Source organism: Sylvia atricapilla, chromosome 4, assembly GCF_009819655.1.
Source record: "Sylvia atricapilla isolate bSylAtr1 chromosome 4, bSylAtr1.pri, whole genome shotgun sequence".
NCBI lineage: Eukaryota > Metazoa > Chordata > Aves > Passeriformes > Sylviidae > Sylvia > Sylvia atricapilla.
This window is the reverse complement of record NC_089143.1, coordinates 47,937,563-47,963,627: the sequence shown is the minus strand read 5'-3', so window position 1 is coordinate 47,963,627 and position 26,065 is coordinate 47,937,563. Positions and strand designations below refer to the sequence as shown.

The 26,065-nt window shown below is 41.4% G+C and overlaps 1 protein-coding gene across 1 annotated transcript; it reads left to right on the top strand.

Moving 5' to 3' along the window:
• The first annotated feature begins 20,761 nt into the window (after nt 1–20,761).
• On the top strand, nt 20,762–24,243 carry RPL34 (ribosomal protein L34). Its single transcript, XM_066317841.1, has 5 exons — nt 20,762–20,840; nt 21,411–21,484; nt 21,570–21,669; nt 22,414–22,517; nt 24,117–24,243. The coding sequence occupies exons 2-5, from the start codon at nt 21,420–21,422 to the stop codon at nt 24,199–24,201; spliced, it is 354 nt and encodes a 117-aa protein (XP_066173938.1). The 5' UTR covers nt 20,762–20,840; nt 21,411–21,419; the 3' UTR covers nt 24,202–24,243.
• Nucleotides 24,244–26,065: the final 1,822 nt, after the last annotated feature.

Below are 26,065 nucleotides of genomic sequence, written 5' to 3'. Positions count from 1 at the left end.
GAATTTAGGTGAAGGGATCCATGAATTTTCCTGGAAGAGGAAGTCAAGGCAGTGTTTTTGATAAAGAGTTCAAATCAGATATGAGTTGCTGTCTCTGTATTTTGTTGAGAATTTTGTGCACCTTCAGTCAGCCCAAAGAAGAAAAAGAAATCTTTGGAAATGAGACTGCTCTTGAGTTGTGTGCTCCTCTTGAGTAAACAAGCTACCAGCTAAAGTTGTAAGCTTCATGATAGCAGCTATAACATCTTAAGGATATTGATGTGATGAGGTTTGTAGCTGATACTGATCTAGAAAACAGATGGGCCATCCCTTTTCTAAGCTTAGCAAGAAGACAGTAGCATGTTTCTGATTTGACTGTGAGTGTGAGACCACTCCAAACTACACAAGTGTTTGCTGGTAGCCACGACTCATACCAAGGAGGAAACACCCAGTGCTTTCCATGGTCAGGATTAAACCAAGCCTGGACACTCTAACCACGCATGTTCCTCCTTATCCCAAATACCTACAAAACATGTAATTTGGTAGCCAAGTTACTCCCTTTTTAAAGTCTCCTGAATTTGTTTGTTTTTCAACCGTTGATGCCATTAGTTCCTCCCCTATTTCCCTCTGTTGGCATGCAATTTCTTTAGGTTGGTTGCTCATGCCTTCAGGGTTGCCGGGTTTCTTTCCATGACAGGCTCTTTGATTTTGCCTCTCTTTGGGGGTGGGTAGGTTTTTTGATTATTTGAAGTGCTTTGAATTCCGACTTTAATTACATTGCCTCATAAGAGGCTCTTCTACAAGGGCTGCTGACTGCAAGGCCTCTGACTGCCTCAGTAGCCATGCTGCTGGGTGGAGAAAGTGCCATGGAACACATGGAAGTGTTTTATAAAGACAGTAGCCACTGAAGTGCAAAACTGACAAATCACCTTCAAGAATGTGAGATTTTGTGTTGTTTTGTTTTATTTTATATATATATATATATAAATATATATACATCAGTACTAACAGAAACTAAAATGCTTACATCTACCACGGAAAAATGCTAAATCTGGAAACAGGTCCCTAGCATCTCACTCAGAAGTGTGGCATTTTTCTTAGCAACAGATTGTCAGGCAGGGCCCAGAAGAGTTGAGGATGTAGATGAATTGGAGACTGTCCAGAAGAAAGCAACAGGAATGATAAAAGCTTTATAAAACATGAGTGATGAGGAAATGTTAAAGAAACTGAGTTTGTTTAGTCTAGAGGAAAAAGACTATGGGGGAAAATGTATGAGTTTTTCAATATGTAAACAATTGCTTTAGAGAGGACAGTCATCATTTGTTCTCCATGGCCACTGTGAGAAGGATAAAAATAAACCAACGTCATTTGCAAGAAAAAAAAAGTTAAGCTATGCTTTGGGAACAAGGTTCTGTCTGGATATCGAGCCCATTAATTGGCAGATTTAGGAACAGGTTAAACTAACACCTTACAGGGAGGAGGTGACTAAACCTTATTCTGACTCAGGACTGCAGAAGATTCTTTCCAATACTTCCAGTTTTATAAATTTATGAAGAAGGACTTTGAAGGGAAAAGATTTGAGCTGGGTAGAAGTGTAGTTGCTTTTTCTTACTGGTAACTCCAGTTACCCTGCTGTCATTTCAATGGCAAGAAATTAAGTCCTCCCTGTGTCAGCTTTTCTGGGAAGAGTTTTTAAAGCCATACAACTATTCTGTCTAGCAGAAGCTCTCGTTCTTTCCTCTTTGTTCATCCTCTTAACTTTCCTCCAAAAGATGTAAAATATGCTTTGGTCTCCTGCTTGAAGGGCTTGGAGGATCCTCATTCAGCTTCTCCCACTGGTTTGAAAAAATTCCCCAATGTGCAATCACAACCAATCCAGTCTTTCCTGTAGGGAAAATGCTTCATGATGCCATGTTGGGACAATATAGTTACATGTTTTAGGTATCACACCTCAGGCAAATTGTTCTGGGTCCTCACTGCCACCCTGAGGAAGTTTTCAATGCACATTCATGTGATGTTATGGTATCGGGCACCAGTGTGCACCAAGCACCATTGTGTAGTCAGGTTTGTAGCCCTGTTCACACAAACAGGAGTGTGGTGGTTGCTGTGCCCAAATAACACAAAAAATTAAATTAAAATCATCTGGGGAAAGGTGCCTTCTGACCCAGCCAGCTGCTGGGTCAAGGGCAAAGTGGAGGAACAGCTGAAAAAACTGAATGTTTTTATTAAGGGTTTTAAACCATTAGAAAACATTTATGCAACAGAGGAGGTAAACAGGGAGCCTTTAGAAAATGTCTTACTCTGTTTTTTACCTTCAAAGTATTTTTCAAGGAATGATAATACATTTATAATTAATTGCTAATGGATTTATTATTATCAATATTGATTTCACTTGACAAGGCAAGACATAAAGTTAACAAATGTGAGGCATTGTGTGCAAAATATGAAGTACCTCCAGGTTCATTGCCGTGCCAAGCAGGTTGATCAAGAGCCAAGCTTGCAAACTGTGGCATCAAGGGACCCCTTACTGCCAGTCTGCCAGAGAGGACAAGAGTCCTGGAGGCAGAACTGCCATCAACAGAGGAGACATAAGCAGGCAGCCTTGAGCAGGCCATGGGGGAGGTAGTATACTTCTGAGATTAAATCCTATGTGTCTTAATAGACACAACTTCTCTCTACAGTATCTTTCAGCATTCTGTTAATTAAAAAAAAATAAATTAAAAAGAGGACTAGGATAAATTTACAAAAATAAATAAATTAAAGAGAAAGCAACTTCTGCCAAAAAATGAACTTTCATGTTCAGCTTCTGCTTGAAGCTATCTTCCCAGGAGCCAACTTTCTCAGGGAATAGCCTGTTATCAGATAAAGGAAGGACTGAATAAGAAAGATAATTCCTTTGTTATGAAAGTCATCCCCCTTTATCAGGACATTCTCCCCCAGCTTTTAATACTCACTGAATTTCTTCTGATCTCTTAGCATCTTTATATTTTCCCACCTTGTCTGTCAACCTCCTCTGAGGGTATTTTCCTACTTGAAGCTAAACTTTGCAACACAACTAAGAGAAAGCAAACAGAAATTTCTTCAATCACTCTCATTGCTTAAAAATTCATAATCATTTCTATAGCCAAAGGCAGAAAAGCTAATTATTTACTGTCCCAACCAGTCTTAGCACCTCCCGGGAAAATGTGCTATTGAGCCGGCTGCACGGATGCATCCGCAGCAGGCAGCTCTCATCGCTGGGGCCCGAGTGTACCACCACCACCAGTGGGACTTCTTCAGCTTTGAACAGATCTGCTGCAGCAGGGTAGCTATAAGGCAGAGGAGCTCAGCCACCAGAGACTGGGAAGACTGCAGCATCTTGCTTCCTTCCCTAGTGAACCTTCTGGCCATCTTCATATTGGCATTTACAGAAAAGTGAGCTATTTAGGAAAAGACTGTCATTTTTCTTTTTTTCAAAGTGCAGCCCATTTAAGTTGGGTACATAGGATATAATGGAAGAGGAACACCAGTAGAATTCTGACTGATGCAAGCAAATACCTGTCCAAAAATTATTCACTGAGTGGTGGCTTTGCCTTTCTGTTTATTTAAAAGATGTTAAAAGGTGTTTGTTTGCCTTTTATGGAAAGATGCCCAACTCTTGGTTACTGCTGTGAGAGATTTGGAGGATTAGGACTTGCTCTCTATCCCATATTATATAGCTGTCAGATTCCACTGGAAAATCTTCTAGACGGGCATCCTCTTCCTCATCCTTTTGAGGCAACTCTTTCCCTCTCTTTCTTATGTATCTTCTACAGGCCTTTCACAATCTGCCTCTAAATTTAGCTCTGATCCAACATTTGTGACTTCTTTGTAACATGTTCTGAACCAAAAAGACCTTTCCCTCAAAACCTCAAATTCTTTGAACTGCCCCATCCAAATTCACAACAGTCTCTTCTTTCCTGTTCTTCTCTTGCTTTTTGTTATCAGCTGGAGTAGACTTGCTGCATTTCTCAGTAAATACTGAGAAAGATAAACCTGAATACACAGACTTTACTGAGGTCTCACCATGGGCCACCTCAGGCACTGTCTGCTGTTCGGAACTGGAGCAAGAAGAATAGTCAGAGAGCTATAATATGTAATAATTTACCTGGTCTCTGACAAGCTTTAATTACCATTGTTGATTAAAAAAGACCTGAGGAGGCTAAGTATGAATGATGGGGATGTAGCAGAGGTGGATGGTCAGAGATGATAGATCAGGCATGACATGATGATAGTCCAGAGTGGATAATGTGCTGTTAGCACACATCAGAACTAAGAGAAGCAGCAGATCAGAGAGAGCAGTGATGGGAAGGGCCCTGCAAGGCAGGGATGAATATGAGGGAGCAAGCTCTGAAATGGAGAAGAGGGAATTGGGATGGCAAACATATCTATGGCTGGCAGGTGCAAAAAGGTAGACTCATTCCTTTTCACAGTGAATGTTGTGGAAAGGAGTGTGCTATTTTTAACCCTTGGAACTGGATTGGGCTTTTGTGATATGCATCATAAATCAACCAAGCATATGTATAGTCCTAGTCATGTATCCAAGGCAGCCCAACTTCTGCCAAGGACACCCCACAGAGGTGCTTGTTGATTCAGGCAAAAGGCAGAGTCTCCATTATGGTATTTAGTCTAGACTTCAATACATCCGAAGGGCTGCTCAGAACTCTGCCCTGCTATTGCTCCACCATGGCCTTTCCTGCCTTGGCTGTGCCCCAGCTCCTAAATGTCCCAGCTCTTCCTTCTGTCAGGCTTTGGCTTCCTTTCACAGCCCCATCTCAACATTTTGTCTCCCTGCCCTGAGCACAGCAGCCACTCTGTCAAGGCCAGAGGCTTGCAAGGGGCAGTGCCTCCTCCTCCCAGCACCCAGCTGGGGTACCTGGCTTGCACAGCTGGGGCTGAAGCCAGCACAGCTCACCAGCTGTACAGAAAACCTCTGGGTATTTAAGTCTGCTACTGTTTCTGGCGGAATAATTATACTGACATGGGCATGGGAATTTTCTACCTTTTCAGATGTTTTCACTGAGAAAACTCAGCATTGTTTCTCAGGATTACTATGAGCTAATAGACTGCAGATATGGAGCAATGACAGATTTTTTCCCTTGTGAAGGCACAGGACTAGTGACTTTCCCCTTCAAGGAAAGCAGTATTCCCTTCTTCCCATGCTTTCACTCTCCCATAAACCCAGCACAACTTGATGTTGCATTGATTGAGTAAATTGTACAGAAGGATGTGAACATCTGGGTGTTGGCAGAGGGTCTCCCAGATGGCCAACACTCTTGCTTCATTCTTTTTCAAGATTAAAGGGTCCATTTTAAAGCCAGTTAAAAGAATATTAGAAAATTGATCTGAACACAACAAAGCGAATAGGCCGAGAGTTACATTTTCATCCTCTACTGCCCTCTATTGAGAATGGATACGTCTGCAGAAAAAAAAAAATCTAAACTGCAGTTATTAACAGCAAAATTCAGCATAGAGTTTTATCCCCACAAAAAATTTACAATTTTTAAAAGCATGTATGTTCAGTTTCAAACAAAGCTTATATTTTGCTTTTGACATATTTGTTAATGCATTATTTGCAGGTTCCATACATGAAGGCAAAATTGTAATGAATTTACCATACAATCCCCATGGATTAACCATTCAATCCATGGAACAGGCTTATGGAGAACCTGTTATATTAATAACCCAACTAATAATCAACCTCTTATGATAACCCAAAATAATCCATTTGGGACATGACAATGCCAGGTGGAAGCTGCTTGGAGAGTTCTATGTACCATGTGTTCCACATACATTATGGCAAAGTCCCTTTACTTTCACCCTGATCTAATCAGCTCAAATGTCAGTGGATGAAAGAGCCATTAGCTATACTAGTCATGCTTGGAAACTAGAATGACAATGTATTTACCTAAAAAAAAAGAACTCAGAAGAAAATGTGCCTCTCGACTTTAAAAACACTCTCTGACAGTGTGATTCCTTGGCAATATCATTCCTTCTTTGGCAGTAATTGTGGAAAAATGTACAGGAACAGAATGAGTTATAGTGACACTAGCAAAAAGAAGATAAAGATTATCATGTCCTGTATCTTTCTACCATTTTATTATCTGAAGAGCTCTAAAGGCTTACAAATAATTGTTTATAAATTAATTATTTTCAAAGTAATTATGTGGAGGTAATTATCTGAAAAATTAGAATGGACAAGCAAAGATTAAATTTCATTTTGTTTTACATAAAGGGAAATTTGAAGAAAAAAATCAAGCCTAAAATGTTTAGGTCTAAAGCCTAAAACTAGAATCCTCGATCTCCTCTTGTCCTTTCAAGCAAAAAATTAATATTCACAAATGTGTAGCACTTTCAGCTATATAAAGGATGGCAGGGTAAACTATATGACTTAACATTTTTTAAGGTGAAAGTGTCCCATTGTGACATTATCTTAATTGTGGAATTTAAGAGTGAAAAATTGTGTGTTCTGGATAAAGATGTGATGATTTGAAAATGGATTTGCTAGGAAATTCCACCTATTTTGGATGTTGATTAGATTGGGAGAAGATACACTTCTCTGGTCTTTCCTCATTCCCCCACTATTCTGATAGGTGCCCACTGATGTTTCTAGGTCCTTTTCTGCCAATGACAAGCTCTGACTTGCTTCCCCCAGCCCAATTTACTTCTTCCTTCCTTGTATACAAAATGGTGTAATTTTTACAGAAATATTTTCTTAACTATCTTCTGCATGCCAGATCCATAAAATGACTGGCTTACATTCCAGAAACATTAGTCCTTCAGTATAAATCTGAGCACCCTGAATGGGGAGCTGGGGTCTTAGAAAACAAAGCCCTCTGCTCCTAGAGCGCTTATGGCATTTCATAAAAGCAATAATCCATCTTTTGCCAAGCAAGGATTCTCTCCCACAGACCATCTATGTGGTTTCCATCTGCACATTAATTGGAAACTGCTTGGGGTAAAAAAAGCATTTATATGTTTCGAATTGCGGCTGTTCCCATGCTCCAGCAAGGTGCAAGGGAGCTCTTTTCCCACAGTCCAGCCCTCCAAGGAGAAACCACAAGGTGACTGCAGACCTGGAGCACAGAAACTCTGGGGAATTTGGGTGGTATCAGCTGTGCCGAGGTGGAGCCATGTGCCAATGCTCACTACAAGAACAGTGTGCCTGCTTTCTCTTGGGCAAAGGGCTCTCTGCTGGGTACACTCCTGGCTGCAAGTCTTCAGCAGTGTCTCCTCTCTGCCAGCTGTAGTTGAAGGAACATGTATTTTGTATTGTTTCCACCAGGTAAACACCTTTTATGCCCCACTAAATTGATGCTGATGACTTCCTTCAGGCATGTAAGTCTTGAAACCCCTGGGAGAAACCGAAAAACACAGATGAGAACCCTCAGCACAAAAACTAAGCTAAAAAGCGTCAGAGGCTGAGCAGAGAGCACACTTCTGTCTTATTCAGACCATCACTGGAAACTGAGACTTTCCCACACAGAAAATTATGAGGACCCTGAGGAACAAAAACGGTATCAGGTAGATAGGCATTGCATTGGTTTTGCCAGGAATGGTCCAACAGTGGCTTACACTCAATCAGTTTATCAAAACAGCTTTTTCCATGTGTGAGGGCTAACAGCTTTGGCAACACTCACCCTCAAGGAGCACTCACACAGCAGATCTAAGGAAGATTTTACTGGAAAACTGCTCTGGCATGTCCTCATTTAGGAAATGATAAGCACAAGAAACTGGAGAAGATGCCTAGATGGACTGTATCCTAACTGAAAAGCTGTTTTGCAGACTTGCTCTCTGCGCTGATCTTCCTTGCAAATTCATCTTGGGATCTGTCAAAAAAAAAAAAAAATCCCCAACACTTATAAAACATCAGAGCAAGTTTATCCATGACATGGGAAACATTCCATTATTTTAGCAATGGATCCAGATGATGATCTACTGCAGCTTAGTAACCAGAAAGATTTTTACGTTGCTCTGAGATAAAATTTTTCGCAGGTCTGAAATCAGAGGAATTGTCCGATGTCTCTCTACATCAAATAAATAATGTGAAGAGCCAAATGGAGTATTTATTTTTATGATTGAACTAGTCTGCAGGTTAGTTTTAATAAAATGTAAATGCAGGTTTTTTGGAAGGGATAGTACATAGCTAAATGCTATGCACCAGTTTTCCATTACTATAGGGATTCCACTGCAATGTACTTCAAGTCCCATCCTATGTTTCAGCAGGGCTGAGAGCCTACTAGTGCTTTGAAATGATGAAAGCAAATGAAATTAAATAGCAAACAAAAATGTCCAGACTTGATCAGTGATGATGAGAGAATTCCAACTGGGTCCACTTGGGAGCAATGATCAAGAATTAAGGTCTTGATTTTTTTTAAGCTAACAAATGAAGCTTTTTTTATTCTACTTAAATGAGATAAGAAAAGCCCTATTAAAGAGAACTAACAGTTGTACTAATCGGCAAGCCACATCCCTATTGGCCCCAGTGGGAAAAAAAAAAAAAAAAAAGGAAAGACTTCTAAAAATGTTTAACAAAACCCAGAGAAAATGAGGAGAGAAAGAGGCAACTCCAAAATGTGCAACTTTGTTTCTGTGGAAGAAGAAAAAAGTTTGTTTTCATAACTGCGAGAAGGGGCAGGAGCATGAGGTGCAGCTCTCATCCTTTGTGCTCCAACCTTCAGAGTTTACAGTCTGCTCTCTGACTGCAGAGGGGCTCTTGCCAGGTGGCTCAGGGCTCAGTGCTTACGGCTTTGCCCTTTTTTTTTCTTTTTTCTTTTTTTTTTCTTTTTTGGTCTTGACTCAGGATTTGATTGCCCCAGGCACCTGCCTTACCAGGATTACTTGCATTTCTGGCATGACTGATCTCAGCAGGTGGCTCTATGAGGGCAGCATGCCCATTCCTGTGCAAGCCGAAATATTGGCCCTCTCTGATGTCACATTGGCAGCCTCTAATGTATGCTCATCTCCATATAAGTATTGCTTAGGCTCCAAATTTGGCCAGTTGTGAGATTACTGTACCATCTGTAATCTGTAGCCTCTCCTGAATCTCTGTCTGGCTCTCTGGCTAAGGGGATCTTTCAGCACTCCTGCTGTATCTCCTCCATGTCCACGTGCTCTTGATGGCACCGACTTGACTCTAGCTGACAGGGAGAGCAATAGCTGTGAAGATGTGTCAACATCCCTGGCTGCCAACATGTGCAGGCAACCTGAATGCATGCCCAGGACTCCTCAGGAATTAAGATGTGGCTTTTAAATCTTGTGGCTGTCTCAGCACAGCCCTGGTGACCTGTGCTGGCTGGATTAGTGACAGAGTAATGCTGTGAGGACACTTTCACAGGGCTGGTGGACTAATCCCTCAGCAGGGGAGGAGAGAGAGGAATAACAGAGTGAGATAAGACAGAAGATCCCTTGGCAAATGTGTAGCAATAAGTTAGGAAGGAACCAATGCTATGAGAATTGAGGACAACATGCCCTCATTAGTCTAAGACATAGAAAAGATGAGGGATGGCATGGGGTGTGCAGGGACAAAGGATAAAACTTGGCCTCAGTGTAGAATTACATAAAACAATAGTTGAACCAGTCTTACTTTAGTCTTCTTTTCATATGGATCAAGCCCACCTGTGAATTGATAACCAAAACACAATTTTGTCCTCATCTCGAGTCAGTGTTTAAATGCAAGTGATGAGGAAGAACTCTCAGTGGGACCCTGAGCTCATTAAGAAGAGAAGGCTCAAGGGGAACCTTACCAATCTGTAGAAATACTGAGTGAGGGAAAATAAAGAAGAATAAAGAACATAAAACCTGAAATACAACAAGTATTGAAATATGGGAAATCCAATTTATATTTAAAATAAAACATATTTACTATGAAAGTGGTCAATCACAGGAACAGGTTGCTCAGAGAGGTTGTGGAATCACTATCTCTGGAGGTATTCCAAACCCAGCTCCATGAAGGTTTTTGTAAAGTGCTCCAGCTGACCCCACTTTGGACAGAGGGATTGGACTAGATAGGCTCTAGAGAACCCTTCCAGCCATTTTTTTCCCTTTATATCCAATCTCATCCTGGATTCAAATTGCACCCTCTTGATCAGATCAGTACAGTTCTTAAAGTCCTGCTCTGATATCTGTTTTACATGGAGATGCCTGGTTTTATGCAAAGTTCACAAATCCTCCACTTCTTACACTTTTAGGTAAACATTTGCCCTTAAAATTGCAAGCTATAAGTGCTTCCTGACTTACAATTAATGACTGCATCAAACAGAACAGCAATGAATTCAAAGCTAAATTGGGGGTCTTTCAGTGAGCCTCAGAACTTCCAGCTGCTGCACACAAAACCCATTACTACAGAATCGTGGCACAGAATAGTGAAGTAACTTATCCAGGCTAAAATGGGTCAGTTTCAACAGTGATTTCAGTGAAAGCACTGTGAGGTCCTTTGGGTTTGGCTGTATTTTTCAAAGAACCAGACCTGATTGCTAATACAAGGAAGCAAGCCCAAGTTACATGGCTCTATATTTTAAATAGAACTTCCTTTTAATAACCTGGATTTAATGTGTTTTACAATATATTTATTATCTCACACTGTGATATTTTGTAACTTAGATTTTCAGCTAACGAGTAGCTCATCTAATGAAAATAATGATTTTTTCATGCTGTACTACATGGAAACTTAAAGTATTTCAATTAAACAAACCACCTCATTAGTGTGCCTTGATAACATAGTTGAGTTTTCTTTGATATGGTCAGAAATATCTAGCATGCTTTTGGGATGCAATCAAACTCTCCAATAAACTTGTTGCTAAAGACAGCTGCCTAGCACCATGTATTTCTTGAGCAGTCAAATGACCTAGTTTAGAAGTGTTTGAAGCCATTTTATACTCTGGAAGGAGAACAAATTAACCTTGTTTAACAAGTAGTTTTCAATTTGTGTTCCAGCACTCTTCTGCGCTCTACCATCTCCAGAGCAGTAGCACGGCCTTATTTCATCCTTCTTGCTACGTATCCTATACACTTAATGCTACAGCTTTGGGAGGCACCCCTCATCTGCTGCATGGACCCTGGGAGGGGGTAGTGTCATTGCACTCAAAAGGCATTTGAAGCCACAAATCTCGTTATCTGAGGTCTGCTTCAGTTTTTTTGTACTTTATGAAGAACTAAAAGAAAATCAGGGTCATTGTTACCTTTCACTTAGATTTATTTAGCCTGTTCCTTTGAAAGGTTTGTTCAAATGAATATTGCCAAGATAGCAGAGAAACTCTGCAGCAAAAGCCCAGTTTTTGGTTGAGACAAGACCAAACTGATCTTTACTGCAGAAGATTCCTGTGGCTGCAGCTAATTCTCCTTGGGATGTGGGGTCAGACCTGCGGCTGGCTATTTAAATCAACATATCTCAGGGAGCTGGTTTTTATCAGATGAAGATCTGGATTCACATTTCCATGGTTTCTCTGAGAATGAGCATTTCTGGGTAATATTCTTTCTATAAGGCTAGTGTACAGTGAGTTGCTGTCTTTTAGGCTCTTCCCTTGAAAAACTTGTTTCAGATTTGGATCTCATTATAGGCAAAATGATTTGCGGAAAATATCGCTGATTGTTAAACGTAATTAGCTACTCTCTCATCAGCTGCAGTAAACCATACATTTAATACTAGGTAGCTTCACCATCTCTAAGCATTCACTATAAAGGAAATACAGGTGAAAGGCATTTAGTCCATTTAATCACCTGTCACTCTACTCTTTTGTCAATTCTTTCAAATAAGACTTTACTGCGGCTTTTTATCACTGTGAAAACCACATTAAGCAAAAAACAAGCAAGCTTTTCACACACGATGTTTAACTGACGCACTGTTACATTTGGGAAGATACATTATATCTCCCTATCTGCATTCTTTCTCCCTCAGCAGGAAAACTAAAGTGGATCTTATTAATTTTCTATTCATGTTAATTTTCATTCCCTCTGTTCTCAGCAGATAAGGTCTTCATCCTCCTGCAAAGAAAGATGCATGCTCTCATCCACCTTTGCTGGCTGTTACAAACCCTAAATTCTAAGATTAGTGTAAATTGGCAGTGTCCCTTTAATCAAAATTTAATGTTCATCTTCAATCTCCTCAAAGCACTTAAAATCTAGCAGCTTTAGAAGGGAGAAAATCATTAGTGCTGCTGTCCTCTGCTTCCCAGCAAGCAAGAAGTTTGACCACGGGCTGTTACAAAAATGGGGGTGTTGTGTTGCCCTCCACAGAGCCTTCTTTGGGATCAGCCTGTCTGACTCCTGCCTTTTTGCTGCTCACAGGGAAGAGAGTGCAGAGCAATCAGAAAATCTGCTCAAGAATAAGATGAAGCCAACACTTTCCTTCAGAAGTTTGGAGCAGGCCCTTCTTTGCACCTGCCATCTCTGTGCAGACAGGTACTAAAATTCACATCTGACGGGGTCAGAAATACTGTGTTCAGCTGTCTCAGCTCCTGTCACAGGCATATCTGCTGATCAGCCAGTTAGTCTGGGATATTCATAGGAGATTGGTTCCCATTGTGCCATTCCAGTTCCTGGACCTGTGAGAAGCCAGGCTTGCAGTTTGTCATCTGAGTGCTTGGAAAGCTGGCCTTGAGCCTGTCTGAAAGTCTGGCCTTAAATATGCAACTCAGAAACCTCTGTAACGAGCAGCCAGTCTGATGCCAACCATAAGCCAAGTTCATCATAGCTTCATGAAAAAAATAATACCTTCTGGAATTTTTGCAATGCATAGCAAAGTACAGTGTTACAGAAATATTTTGTAGGCAGCTTTCTGTACAGTAACCTGCTGCTCTGCAGGCATGGTTACCTAACCTTGATCCAGGCATTTCTTTCAGCACAGTGTCACATCTTGTGTTCTATCAGTGTGATGCTTTTTAATATGCTCCGTTGTTTGCTTCTCAAACCATTTAATTTTTTCTTCCAATTTCCATTCAAACAAGGTGAATTTGCATTATTTCTCTGTTACAAAACTTCATAAATACAGAGGTATATGGATACCTCTATGCCTTAATTGTTTCCTGTTGAATACCAATAAAAATGTATCTGGAAAGTTAGACATTTTAATGTGTCCCTAATTATTAATGTACAGTTTAGGTTTTACCTAGCAAGGAATATCCAAAGCCCCATGTGCACATATTTGCTTGCTTGCTTTCTCTCTGCTTCTCTCCCTTTTGCATTTAAAGTGTGTAGGATTGTGCTGGGCTCTTACCTTCAGCGAATTTGGTTCAATCTGACTTACATTGTAAGTGAAATTGAGTTGCAGAAGATCGTTCTAATTATTGGAAGTATTTGCCTAATCCTTAGCATGTTACAGCCTGGCCATTACCATTTACAGCATGTTACAATTTTAGCTTTTAAAATATGTTCACAGCTGGGCAGTACCTTGACAGGTCCTGCGGTGAAATCTAGTGTGAGGGGAGTGTATGCTACATACAATAAATACAGTGTGACAGTCTAATGGGCAGGGGACTTGGTCCAGTGGATGTGCAGTAGATTATTGTTCAAAGGCAAATAATTTTACACGTAGCCAGCTATACAGAACACACATCCAAAGGGATTCTTACCTTCACATCTTTTTGAAGAATGAAGGCATTTATGGAGAGATAGGGTAAGGAGACACAGGGAGAAGACAGGAGGCAGCTCATTCATAGACATTCATAGCACAAAGATATGGATATACTTAACTGAAGAGGGAAGGAATGATGCTTTCTTCTCTCTTCATATGATGAAAATAAAAAGTGATCAGGATAGATTTTTGTTATCCTCTGGGCATTAAAAGCTTAAATGCAAAATGCATGACTTATTATATCTAGCCAAATCTTAGGGGTAAATAGGCAGTATGGGGAATTAGTTGTTGTTAATTGGACTTCTGAGCTGAATTCCCAGGGTGCTGCACTGCCAGCATATCCCTTTTGTTTTAATATTGAAACAGGGAGAAGCCAGCGCTGTGATGGATTCATTCCACTATAGAACAGCAGAGCACGCTAAATCATCTTCTTCAAAATAAGTTGCATTTTTTTAATGTAAATATTTTAGGGTTAATTTCTGCATGAACTGTAAAAGGTATTTGTTTCTCCATTGAGCATTTTGGAACTGTAAAGTAAAACTTCAAGTAGCACAAACTGCCTAATTGTTCTGTAATAATTGAAGATATGACTTGCTTTTCCTTGAGCTATTGTATTTAGATCACATTTTCTATGTAGCTTGGGGCAGTCAGTTCTGCTGCTGGTGAACTGAACTCTTCAGAATTCCATGGCAGCGAGTGTGCTTTCAGTGATACTAAGAAAATGTGCAATCTTGAAAATCATATTTCATATTGTTTTATCAGCACCATACACAGTGTTCCTTCTTTACAAAGTTTTAACAATAATCACAAAAAAAAGCCCTGAAACCCAAAGATCTCCCACAGATTCAGGAGACCCAGAAAAAATAGTCTTTGCATTAGGCTTTTGTTCTGGCAGTCAGTCCAGTCTCACATGCTGAAAAAAAATTGATAAAGTACAAATCCACAGAGCCAAGGAGAGGCCACAGGTCACACACCTCCTTTAGCAGTCTTTTGTAGTTGATCCTCCTTGCACAGTTAATTTTCACTGGTATAATCCAAAAGGTAACTGAGAAAACAGGCTTCTCTCGCATGTTCTACTTGGTAAAACATCATGAAGGAATGTTCCTAGTGCTCCTGAAGCCCTCAGAAAAAAAACCAAAAAACTAGAGATATGTTTATACAGATTATAAACTCCTTAGAGAACTTAAGCAGCAAAACCGTCTTGTACTGTTAATGTATCTTTAAATCATTACAACAAATATCGTTTTCTAAAGGTACAATAATGCATTATTGACCTTTCTTCATTCTTTATCTCTTCCCTCATCTCTGTAGGGTCAACATTTGCCATGGTAGGTAGCCCTTCCTATTTTAAAGAACAAAGCAACAGAAAAAAGTCCAATATCCCAGATCCCTCTGATACTTTAACCTCTCACTCAGTAGTTTGGTCTCAGTCAATTCAAAGGAGTTTTATTGCTTATTAGACTTGAAATAGAGTCTACCCTATACCTTTCTCATTGTTCATGGAATCCATGTCATTTTATGGCAGATGATTTTGAATAATTTCTTGTGGAAAGGGGCAGCTACACCTAGTATTTGGCATTCACTACTCTTCCAAAACTTATGCAGATAAAGAATTGTGCTTTAATTCTCTTTGCAGAGTCCCTGAGACATCAATTATGTTTATTTTAAAACTGGGAAAGTTGGACTTAAATCAATTAGGACTAGTATTTAGGGAACTAGATTGTTAAGGTATTTGGGAGATAACACTGAGTGAGGTGCAGAAATGTTAAAGATACCCAAAATCACAGTAACCACCACCAGTGCCCACATGGCTGATTACACTGCCCTTAATGAAGTGACTGACTCAAGTATGCCACAGGAAACTCTGGCAGTGAGAGTGCTTTGCCCCTTTGACCCTGGGCATAGGACACATCCTCCCTCTAAGTCAGAAAATTTGGCCATGCCCGTCACCTTGGGTGGCTGCTGTTGGGGGAAGAAACAATGTGAGGTGATGATGCCAAACAGCTCTGGAGACATTTCTAGTGTGAGTCTTCCTGGAGATATGAGATGCCTACAGCATAGTACACATCACTGGGGACGAATTGCCTCCATGCCCTTAATGCCTGTATGGTCAGAGGACTTAGACATGACAAGCAGACAGGGTTTAGCTTCATTTGGCACCAAGGGTGAAATGCAGTTTTCACAGCCTGGAAGAGCTGTGTAGAGCCCCTTTATTTTTCCATTGCTCTATGTGGAAGATGCATGGCCTGGCTTACCATTGCTGCACCAGAAGAACCGACACAGGGGATGTTGCAGGGCAGAGACCCTGACCTTCAGCTTGGGGGCTGATGAAAAGCAAATGTGAGCTCTCACCATGAAGAATTCACATCTCAAATGCTTGTCCTGCCCACGGGCTCAGTACCCTGCTCTGTCTTAAGCACTTTCCACAAGGGAGGGGGAGTGCACACAAAGCCTGTTTAATTAGGCGTTGTGCAGGAAGGATGAACTCTATCCCAAGTGAGATGGAGGATTGCATGTCTCCTCCAGATGGTGAAAGTAGTTTTTTTCTTCAAGGCAGGAGAAAATAAGCAGGTGTGAGTATGGGGCCTACCTGTATTGGTTTTAATCAGCAACTTTAAGCAAACTCAGTGTTCTCATCAGAAAAGGGGAAAAATAAACAGCTGAGCACTGTGATTCATTTACACTTCAAATATACTTTGAGTTGGTTATTCCTCAATTAATCAAATAGCTGGTGTATCCCTAAAGTAGTATAAAGTGACACGCTGTGTGAAATCAATTTTCCCTTCCAAAATCATTAAATTCAGTAGCCTGTGACTACATCCCTGCTAATTCTAGTACCGGTCCTTTCATCCTCCATTAACTTTGGCACGCCTAACAGGCTGTCAAAAATAATTTCCCAGAACGTAAATAATTCAGAAATTAAAAATTAATAAATAATAACAGAGAGCTACTGGGAGATAGACTGGGTCAATTAGTCAGCTCTGCATTCTGTTTCTTCGCAGCAGGGGGGCAGCCACATTCGTTACTAGAATCTTTCCTCCGATTCCTAGGTCTGATTTACGGCTCTTCATTACTGGATCCAGTCAGACACAATTACCTCCATCACTATCTCAGTTCCTAACTTCAAAGAAACACACATTTTCTTGTCTGCTTTTTTTCTCCTTGCAGCAGCCTCAGCTTGACGTCCCTGGAATTTCTTCCACGCAGACTAATTAATAAGACTTTGACTTATCATATTCACTTCTCTTCTTTGATGTCCTACCTTAGTCAATCATCCTATTTAATTAGAATTTCAATGATAACTTTACTTATCTCATGGCTAGATGTAAATTAAAATAACGGGATTTTAATTCTCTTTCTTACAGGGTTATGACATTTTTGACAGAAAAAGTTTCAACCCAAATACGATATTATGTACTTCCTATGCTAGGACTGCATTCCACTAAATTGTTTTTCCCTTTGCTACAAAATAATTTTGCTTGTTTAACAAGCTCCACTGAAATGGAAATGAACTACAACTTCTCATAACGTAATTTGCACAGGTCTGTGTTGTGGAAGGTTATGTTGATAGAAATTAGTATAATCAGATTGTGACACATGCCACATAGTTAACAAGGAAAGGGAATGAGATTTGTAAGGAAAAAATCAGCTCTGGGGAGACAGTGGAGCTGAGGACCTCTTCTTTCTCCCCTTTCCAACAGTCGCTAATAGTTTTCCAAGGTTTCTTGTTTCCTTTCCACACTTATGGACCTAAGCCTGTTGGTTGTATCCAAGCAGCAGAAGGTTGGATTCTGACTTCAATGAGACATTTCTAAAATGCATATTCATACGCTGTTCATGGAAATGGTATCATGCCTATGACTTAACAGGAGCAGTGCACTCCTCAGCCATCACATCTTTTCCTCTCTGCAGCACCCAGTATGTGCTTGCCCACAGGCTCGCTTTCCTTCCCATGTCTCTTAGAATTTGCCAGTCTGGACTGGTATAACAGCAAGTGGATATGAGTGAAAACATTTCGCATTTTTAAATTGAAGTTTATTGTGGAGAAAAGCCCTAGAGGGATCCATGATGAGAAGTTAATGGGACAGTGGAATCCTCCTGAGGCCTGGTAGATTCTTGGAAGTGGTACAGAAGTGTGAGGAAAGCATAAGGCTTATCAAGCCTTATCCCTCTGGGAATTTTCACTCTTACTCCATTGGAACTTTCCATCTGACCAAACAAATTGTCATTCACATAGATAGGCGCTTTCATTAAAAAGAGAGATCAAGAGAGGACCATGTGGAAAAGAAAGAAAGGATGGTCAACATACCAAGAATTGGCCTTAAACGGTGAACAAAGTGTTCTTCTGATGCATTAAACAGAGTATGGTGGCAAACTGCTGGCTGGTGCAAAGTACATTCCATTACTAAACTGCCATCAGAGATGATTATCTTTCCAATCAGATCTGGTGGAAAAGAGATTAACAGTTTTGCACTGTCAATAAGCAAGTACACCCTGGAAGTCAGCTTCTAGTTTTCTCAATGAAAAAGGCCCACAACCTCAGGTGCTATGCTTCCACTGACATCCCAGAATGGAAAAAAATGGATTTTCTAGGATGCCACTCTTATTTTTCCACACTGTTGGACTGTGAATTTGCTAATCCATCCCCTTTGTTGCATTCAAGGAAAGAAGAATATGCAGAAAGAGTTAATGAGACATGTTGGATGTGGAAAATGACTGCTCCCAAAAGAGACGTTTTGGTCCTGTGAAGAGGTAAGAGTAGCAAAGAACATGAATCACTTGACTAATCTGTACAAAATGGGCTTAGTGAGCTTCTGCTTCAAATCTTATCCCCACATTAGATAGCATTAAACCAGTTGTCATTAAGCTAACATTTCTAGATGCTCTGGTGAGCCGTTTGCCTGATAGCCCTGTTTCTCTTACAAAAAGAACTGAAAATGCTTGAAAAACTAGGCCAGTACATCAGCAGAAGCAAATGGCTGGAATTTAATTGGCAGTTTCTAAAACTTACAGCGGTTGAGTTTAGAGCCTAAATGGGGTAAGTTCAAAAACGTATCAATACTATTGTCAATAACAAAATAGTTACCTGTTGCACTGACAACATCTAAACCATTCTATCATAATTTAACAATGTTGTTCTTTAACAATTGGATTCTGTTACACTTTTATATTTAGGCATGATTATTTAATCTAATTTAATTGGCTTTCTTATTCCCCTCAGGGTTCTGGGCCTAGAAAGTTCATGTTAAATACTCTAATTGCTCTGAAATGTACTTGTCTTCTAAAACATGTTCCTATTTTAAATATACCCTAGAATCTAGTTCATACATATTTTCTCTTCTTTCATGAATTCAAAAATAATTCTGGTGTCCATGATTTGCACTTAAAAAGAGTCAATAATTAACCAAAATAATAATTATAGATTGAAAACAGGGAGGATGCAATACAACAAGCTGTGAGTTACAGATAAATAAGGCCAGGAGCACACATCAAAGCTTTCTGAGCACCTGCTAATCTCCAAAAGCAGAGCTGAAGCCACTAACGATGGCAGCAGCAGCACCCTACATACTTGATGTGTGGGTCCTTGAGTATCATTGTGGAACAGTGCTCAGGTCAGTGGAGGAAAGGAGCATTCGAGGGTTCACAGACAGTGAACTCCATCCTCCTTGCAGATGGTGATTTCCCATTGATGCTGTATGAAGATTTTGACTGTGCGAGTCAGGATCCACTATGTCAGCAGCCACAAGGCATTCACACACACTGTGAGAAGGAGAGGATGGGGAACACAAATCACGGAAATGTGTGCTTTAAAATCTCTTGGTCTTTCATGTGTCAGAGCCAGGTAGTGGGGTGGGTTAGAGGTCCATTAGTAAGGTCACATATGGATAGCAGAGGCCAGATGATGATTTCAGAACACAGAGGCAGCTCTACTTGTCTACATGCTCCTCAGCTTGGCAGGGACCCAGGGGGTTGGGGTGGGAGCTGAAGTAAATACCTAGAAGTTTCTCCTTTCCTTCCTATCAACACAGCGTTTAATGAAAAGGCGAAGGGCTGCCAGAGGTACCTTCTGTGCATTTAGATTTTAATATGGCAGATCTGGCACCACTGGAATGATGTTTCTGGCTACTGACAAGCGTAGAATCCTTTACCTCTTGCTATTTCCTTTCTCTTCTCACGGGTCTACCAGAGGCTATTAAATAGATTTCACAGAACATTCTGAGTTCAAAGGGACCTCCAAGGATCATTGAGTCCGGCTCTTAAGAGAATGGCCCATACAGGGATTGAACCCACAACCTTGGTGTTATTAGCACCATGCTCACACCAACTGAGATAATCTCAAAACTCAGAAAATGTGACCCAGCTCAGGACACTTGGATGGTGCTGATGGATGAACACGGGGAGGATGTAATAAGGGAGAGTTCCACTAGCTGTGTCCTTTATTCCTTACACTTTTCCTAGGTACCTGTGGCCTTGAAATGGGAGGTTGAGCCAGGTGGACCTTTCACCCAACCAGCAGATAAAGGTTTATAACTTCATGCTCCTGTATGAGTACCTGCCCCGGAGCACATGACACAGTGAGTACATCAAGGTGTCGGGCAAGTGTGGGTACTGTGTAGCTGGGACCAGAGGGTCCAGTTTCGGGATTAGCCTGTCTGCCTGGTCCAGTGCCCGGGAGGGCTGGTGCTGGTCAGGACCAAGGGCATCCCGAGGGGAATGGAGTATGTGAAGGACAGCCCTGCAGTGCTCCAGGCAAGGCTTTCGAGGGATTCTGGGGGACCAGCCTTTCCTCGTGGATGTTTTGGGTAAGACACGCCGTTCCCAGATGTGTGACGTGCCAGTCTGCCGTGGAAAAGAGCGTATGAGTGACTTGTAATTCAGAGTTTAGAACAGCAGAATTGGGAATGGCTTCTGGGCCCACAGCTACATGGCCCAGCTTCATTACCATAATGAAGCACAAACCCTTCTTTCCGAGGACAGAAGCCTATATTTTAGTTAAACAGTTTTTCGATAAAACACACAATAAATAAAAAGGGGCTCCCATCACTCCTGCTCCCGATCCCACCGCCGAGCGGCGCCCCGCCCCACTTCAGCCTACAACATGGCGCCACCTAGCACCTCCGTTCCGTACAACATGGCGGTGCCCACTGGCCACTCTGTCTGACAGACGGACTCCAGCGCGCAGGCGCTGCTATTTCTTCCGGGCTCCGGCGCGCCGCTGTTTCACTGTTGACCCGCCCACTTCTGCTTCCTCTTCCGGGTCCGGCGGCGCCAGGTATGGCGGCGGGAGACCGAGGGCTGTGGGTGTCCATCCACCTCCATCCATGGCCGGGCGGGCGGCGAGCGCGATCCGCGGTCCTGAGGGGCTGTGGGGAGGGACTGGCAGCGCTGCTGCTGCCCGGGTGTGGGCTGGAGTGGGGGACAGAGCTGCCCGGCAGAGGGGCCGGGCCTCCACAGGCCTCCGAGGTGGGGCTCCCGAGCAGGGCCCGCGTCTCCCAGGGCTGTGGATGAAGCTTATGCTGAGTATAAAATACGTAGCTGCTAAGGCGTTAAGCTAGTCCTCAGGAGAGCGTGACATAATCCGGGCAAGACTAGGATGTTTGAACAGTGTTCAAGTTAGTTCGGGTGAATCTTCATGGCGGATCGCATCGTGCCCGGTGTCACGGCGTTTTGTTGTTCTCTAATATCGTTGTGCTGGCAGTCGCTGTTCAGGAAAGGCTTTAGTTTTATCAGCATCGAATTGCTGATTCACAGTCTGGCTCAGTACGGGTGGTCCCGTGAGATGTGAACTTCCCTGTGGACATCGAGCTCTTAACTAGTGCCGCTTTGGTTTTGACTTATTTAGGGGTGAAAAATGGTGCAGCGCCTGACATACCGCCGTAGGTTGTCCTACAACACAGCTTCCAACAAGACCAGACTGTAAGTAAGACATTTTGTAAGAAAATGTCTGTTGTAAATAGGTTTGGATTGTTGCCTTAACCGAGCGTTTTTCTGCTGTGCTTAGGTCCCGAACACCCGGGAACAGGATTGTTTACCTTTACACCAAGAAAGTGGGAAAGGCTCCCAAGTCAGCATGTGGTATTTGCCCAGGAAGACTTCGTGGTGTAAGTATGATGATAAACACCTAAGGGTGTTTCTCTGCAGCAGCGTTTTTTCAGTAGAAAGAGCTTTTCCAGGTATACAGTGGGCTTATTTCTTGTTGAAAGACTTTTTTTTCTTTAAAATATTCAAATCAGATGTTGCAGAGTTTACTGGCAAAATAAGTTTTGGAAGCTCAAGGTTTTTTTAATGCTCCTGGTTTGCATTGTTATTAAATATAAACTCACGTTTTAGGAAATTTGAAAATTTTAAAGCTAGACAGCGATTTTATAGCAGATTTAAAAATGTAAATTAGAGCTATTAGGCTTGCAGAAAAAAAGGGTGAGCCAAGTTTAGAAAAGTCTTGTGTATAGAAAAAAGGAATCAATGTTTTTAACGTATTTTTTGTCAAATTGTTTTCTTGAAGTAACACCATTGCTTTTAATAGTTATGGGAAAGCTTGAGTAATGTTGATCCTTGAGCAGTCCCTATCTTTGACAAAAACAGTCTTTTTTATAAGCAATTTTTAAATGAACCTCTTGGTGAAGCCCTGTGGTGGAATGACAAGATCAGCTTAGGAGTGCTGAATGTGGCACATGCAATGAGCTGTGTGTGACTTAGGTCCCTTTTTAGCATCTTCAATAGTAAACTTCAAGTTTTGCTGCCTTTTTTTTTTTTTTTTTTAACTATGAACGTGATGTTGGTTTTTATGTGGCAGATATACAAAATTGCTGTCCTGTGACACTTTTTTTTTCTTTTGCTGTCTGTAGGTCCGTGCTGTGCGCCCCAAAGTTCTGATGAGGCTGTCAAAAACGAAGAAGCATGTCAGCAGAGCCTACGGTGGTTCCATGTGTGCCAAGTGTGTCCGTGACAGGTAATTTACAGAAAGCCAGCTTTATTCCTGAGGTTGCTTCTTACAAAAGTTTTACATCTCTCTCTGTTCTCATAACGTGGACCCAAACTTTCAAGGCTCTGGAGATGGAGAGTTGTGTGTGTGGGGCACATCAGGCAATGATGCATGTGATTTTGTCCCTTGGATTTAAGGGAGTTCCTGCATGTGGAGCTCCTTTGTGGAGACTTCATGTTCTTCAATATTTCTTACTGCACTGTTACATTGATGCTAAACAGTCTGCTTGGGCCGGATTTTTGTCTTTTGTATTGACTGCCCATAGTAAACACTATTCTGTTCTGGTGTCCTGTTCTGCCTTATGCAGATTTAATTGAATTTTACACTTCTTTGTAGTGGTTTGGGATTCAAAGATATTACTTGGTTGGGTGTTAAGCAGCTTTATGTCATTAAGCTTTAAAATGGCCTTTGCTGAGGCTCACTGAATTCAGTTTATTGTGTAGCAATTGCATATCCTATGCTTCCTTGGCAAGTTTGAGGAAAAACATGACCATGAGTATGTCATCTCTGTGAATGGTAAAGCAGATCTCTGGGGTCAGCAGTCTAATGCCAGGTTTTTTTCATCTGTTGTGCCAGTAATTCTTTCTTTTTGGCTTGTGTAAATTATAAGATAAATTGCATTAGGCACTGCCAAGGATTAGCTGTTTCAGCTGCAGAGCCATAGTATAACTGTTTTTGTTACGCTTTTTTTTCTTGAGTGTTTTTCTAAGCTGTTCATGAGATTGATAGGTAGTTTTTAGTGCATGAGTATGCTTTATTCTTACTGTGCCTAAACCAGAAATTACAGCCACCTCCTTTCCTGTAATGGTCAGGTTTTCTCCTGTACCTGTTCAGGCAACTTCAACAGGTTTCTGTACTGCAGAAGTAGCCATATGTACCAGATACTTATAGAAGACGTTTTAATGTTTAAGGATAGAAGAGTGTGTGTGATACACGTGTGCTGGTAACTCAGAACCATCAAATAGTCTGTTGGCATGTGAGTGTTGGTGCATAGATCTGTCCTATCTACCTGATGGCCCTGTATGTGTTCCAGAAATAGTTGTATTTGGGCATGATGTGACCTGCTCAGCTTTTCGCTGTTCGTATGCAAGGAGCTTTAATCCTAACAGGGAAAGTATTCCTGTTTTTGATAACTGCATGCACATAGTTTTCCTGTAGTTCTGAGGAAGAGAGCTGACCACGACTTGTCACACCAATTCTGACTTCAACAGAATCAAATTAATTCTCCAGTTAGGAGTTCTGATTTTTGCCTTTGAAGTTTGTGAGGATGGTAAATTTTCCCATGTTCAGCCATCAGGTATTACCTTGCTTGCCTTCAAGCCACTTACCCTAAATTTGCAGGCACCGTAGGCTGCCATGCCCAAACTGCTACATTCATAGAGTGCCACTGTCCCTGTCTTTTGCTGCTGGCAAGAACAGCAGTGGGTTCCCTTTTTATGTAACTGTGGAGCTAACACCACACGTGCAGTGACTGTTGGAGATGGCAAAATTAATTGCAATTTGTCTTATTTTTGTGTTTATGCTTCAGTAATAGACACATATCCTAAAGTAGTTTTTCTTTTCCAGGATCAAACGAGCTTTTCTTATTGAGGAGCAGAAGATCGTTGTGAAAGTGTTGAAGGCACAAGCACAGAGCCAGAAGTCAAAGTGAATCTATTTGTAGTTTCAGCCCAATAAATGAAATCTCCACTTCTCTTGTGTCCTGTCATTCCATGTGCACCTCAAAGCTGGTAGGAGTTCTTCTCGCTTCTCACAGTGCAGGATTGGGTTTTGCTGCAACAAAACCTGTGAGTCAGAATGCTCTGTTCAATGCTGTGTGCTGACAGGGAAATCAAGCAACTGGAAGGAAGTCTGGTTGAACAGGACTCACAGCTCAGGCTCAGTCATGTAGGGGGATTCAAATAACTTTCAGCAGTGCAGGTTTTCTTTCAGCAGCTGTTTATGAAGTCATTGGAGGACTTGGCTCAGAAGAAAGCTGAGACTTTGAAAAAGAAGAGCAAACAAAAAGGACAGGTAGTATAAGCCTAAGGTAGATGTATTTTTTAATTGTGTGTGGTATTACTGAAATGAGGGCAGAGATAATAGTCTTAACTTCTCAAAGCCAGTGCTGTATCCACGAGACAACTGCATACTGCTACAATTGGATCTGGAAGAAAGCTGCAGCTGCTGTATACTGTTAGGTCTTCTGGGTAAACACTTACAGGTGCAATACCAGCAGAGCTCTATGGTGCAGCTAGGACAGACCTTAATAGGCTTCCTGATTTAGAGTAGCCATTTGGGCCTCTGGTATTGAAATTCGAACCAAAATTTGGTGGTTTATCATCAAGGATATAATGTAGAAAGGGAAAACAGCTTTGCTTCATTCTGTTTTGTAAAGAGCTCTAAATGTGTCTCTTAATGCTGTCCAGGAGTGTTACAATACAGTCAGGATGATTCTTGCTTTGCCTGTATGTGCAGTGGTATTCCTCAGCCCCAACTCTGAATTTTAAACTGCTTTTAGAATCTGATGGGCATCTATTTTTACCTGTTTTTAACCAATAACTATTTTTTCAAAAGGCAGTGAACTTCACCATGAGAGTAAGGAAGGAGGAGAAATAATTACTGAGCATACAGTACAGGCTAACTGGGAGCCGTGAGAGGGCCACTTGAAGGGGATTCTAAGGTCACCTGTGGAGTCTGCTCAGGCTGGGGCTCAGAGATGTGTGCAGTGTGTGCTACTATTTTACTCTGCCTAGCTCTGTTAGCTGTAGTCAGCCAAGGGACCGAGGATGGAAGGCTGAGTTGACAAGCCCTGCTGGTGGCAGTGAGCTGGTGCTTTGGGTGAGGTGCCTGGCAACTCTCAGCTGCCTCTTGGGTGTGGCAGCAGGAGGAGGTTGCCCTGGTCCAGGATAAGTGACTTAATGCTGTGCATGGTTAAAGAGTTGTACCTCCCCTGGGATTTCTTCACAGTGTACCAAGGAGTTAAAATAATTCTCAATATTCTCAAAATGGATAAATGTAGCTTGAAGTATGTGAAGCATTTCTCCTCAGCTTAGCTGCAGCTCATTTAAAGAGGTTTTGACTACTTCACTACTATGACTTTACATTACTGTGCTAACGTTTTTGAGTGCTGTTGCTATAGTTACTTTACAAGGTTAACGTTTCCTTAGTTGTCTTATGTTCCAGAAAAAACTTTAGTTCTTTAGCATGCTGGGAAATAAAAAGCAGCAACGAGGGCAGGTGTGTGCAACCTGCTCCTGTTTTGCATTAAAGGCTGTGAGATTAGTTTTCCTTCTGGCTTTTAGAAAGGAGTAGAGATGGAGGGAAAATAAGTTTGGAATAATGAGGATAAATGTCAAAAACATCTGTTGACAGGTACTGAGAGGGAGATTCTTCCAAAAAGGAAGAGTAAGACTGAAAACAACTAGTGATAAATGACGTGATTGCACCAAAAGGCAACAGTTATGAGTTAGCAGAAGTGGTATTGCAGAAATCAAAGCAGTGACTAGGCAGTGTGTCAGTGAAATGGTAATAGG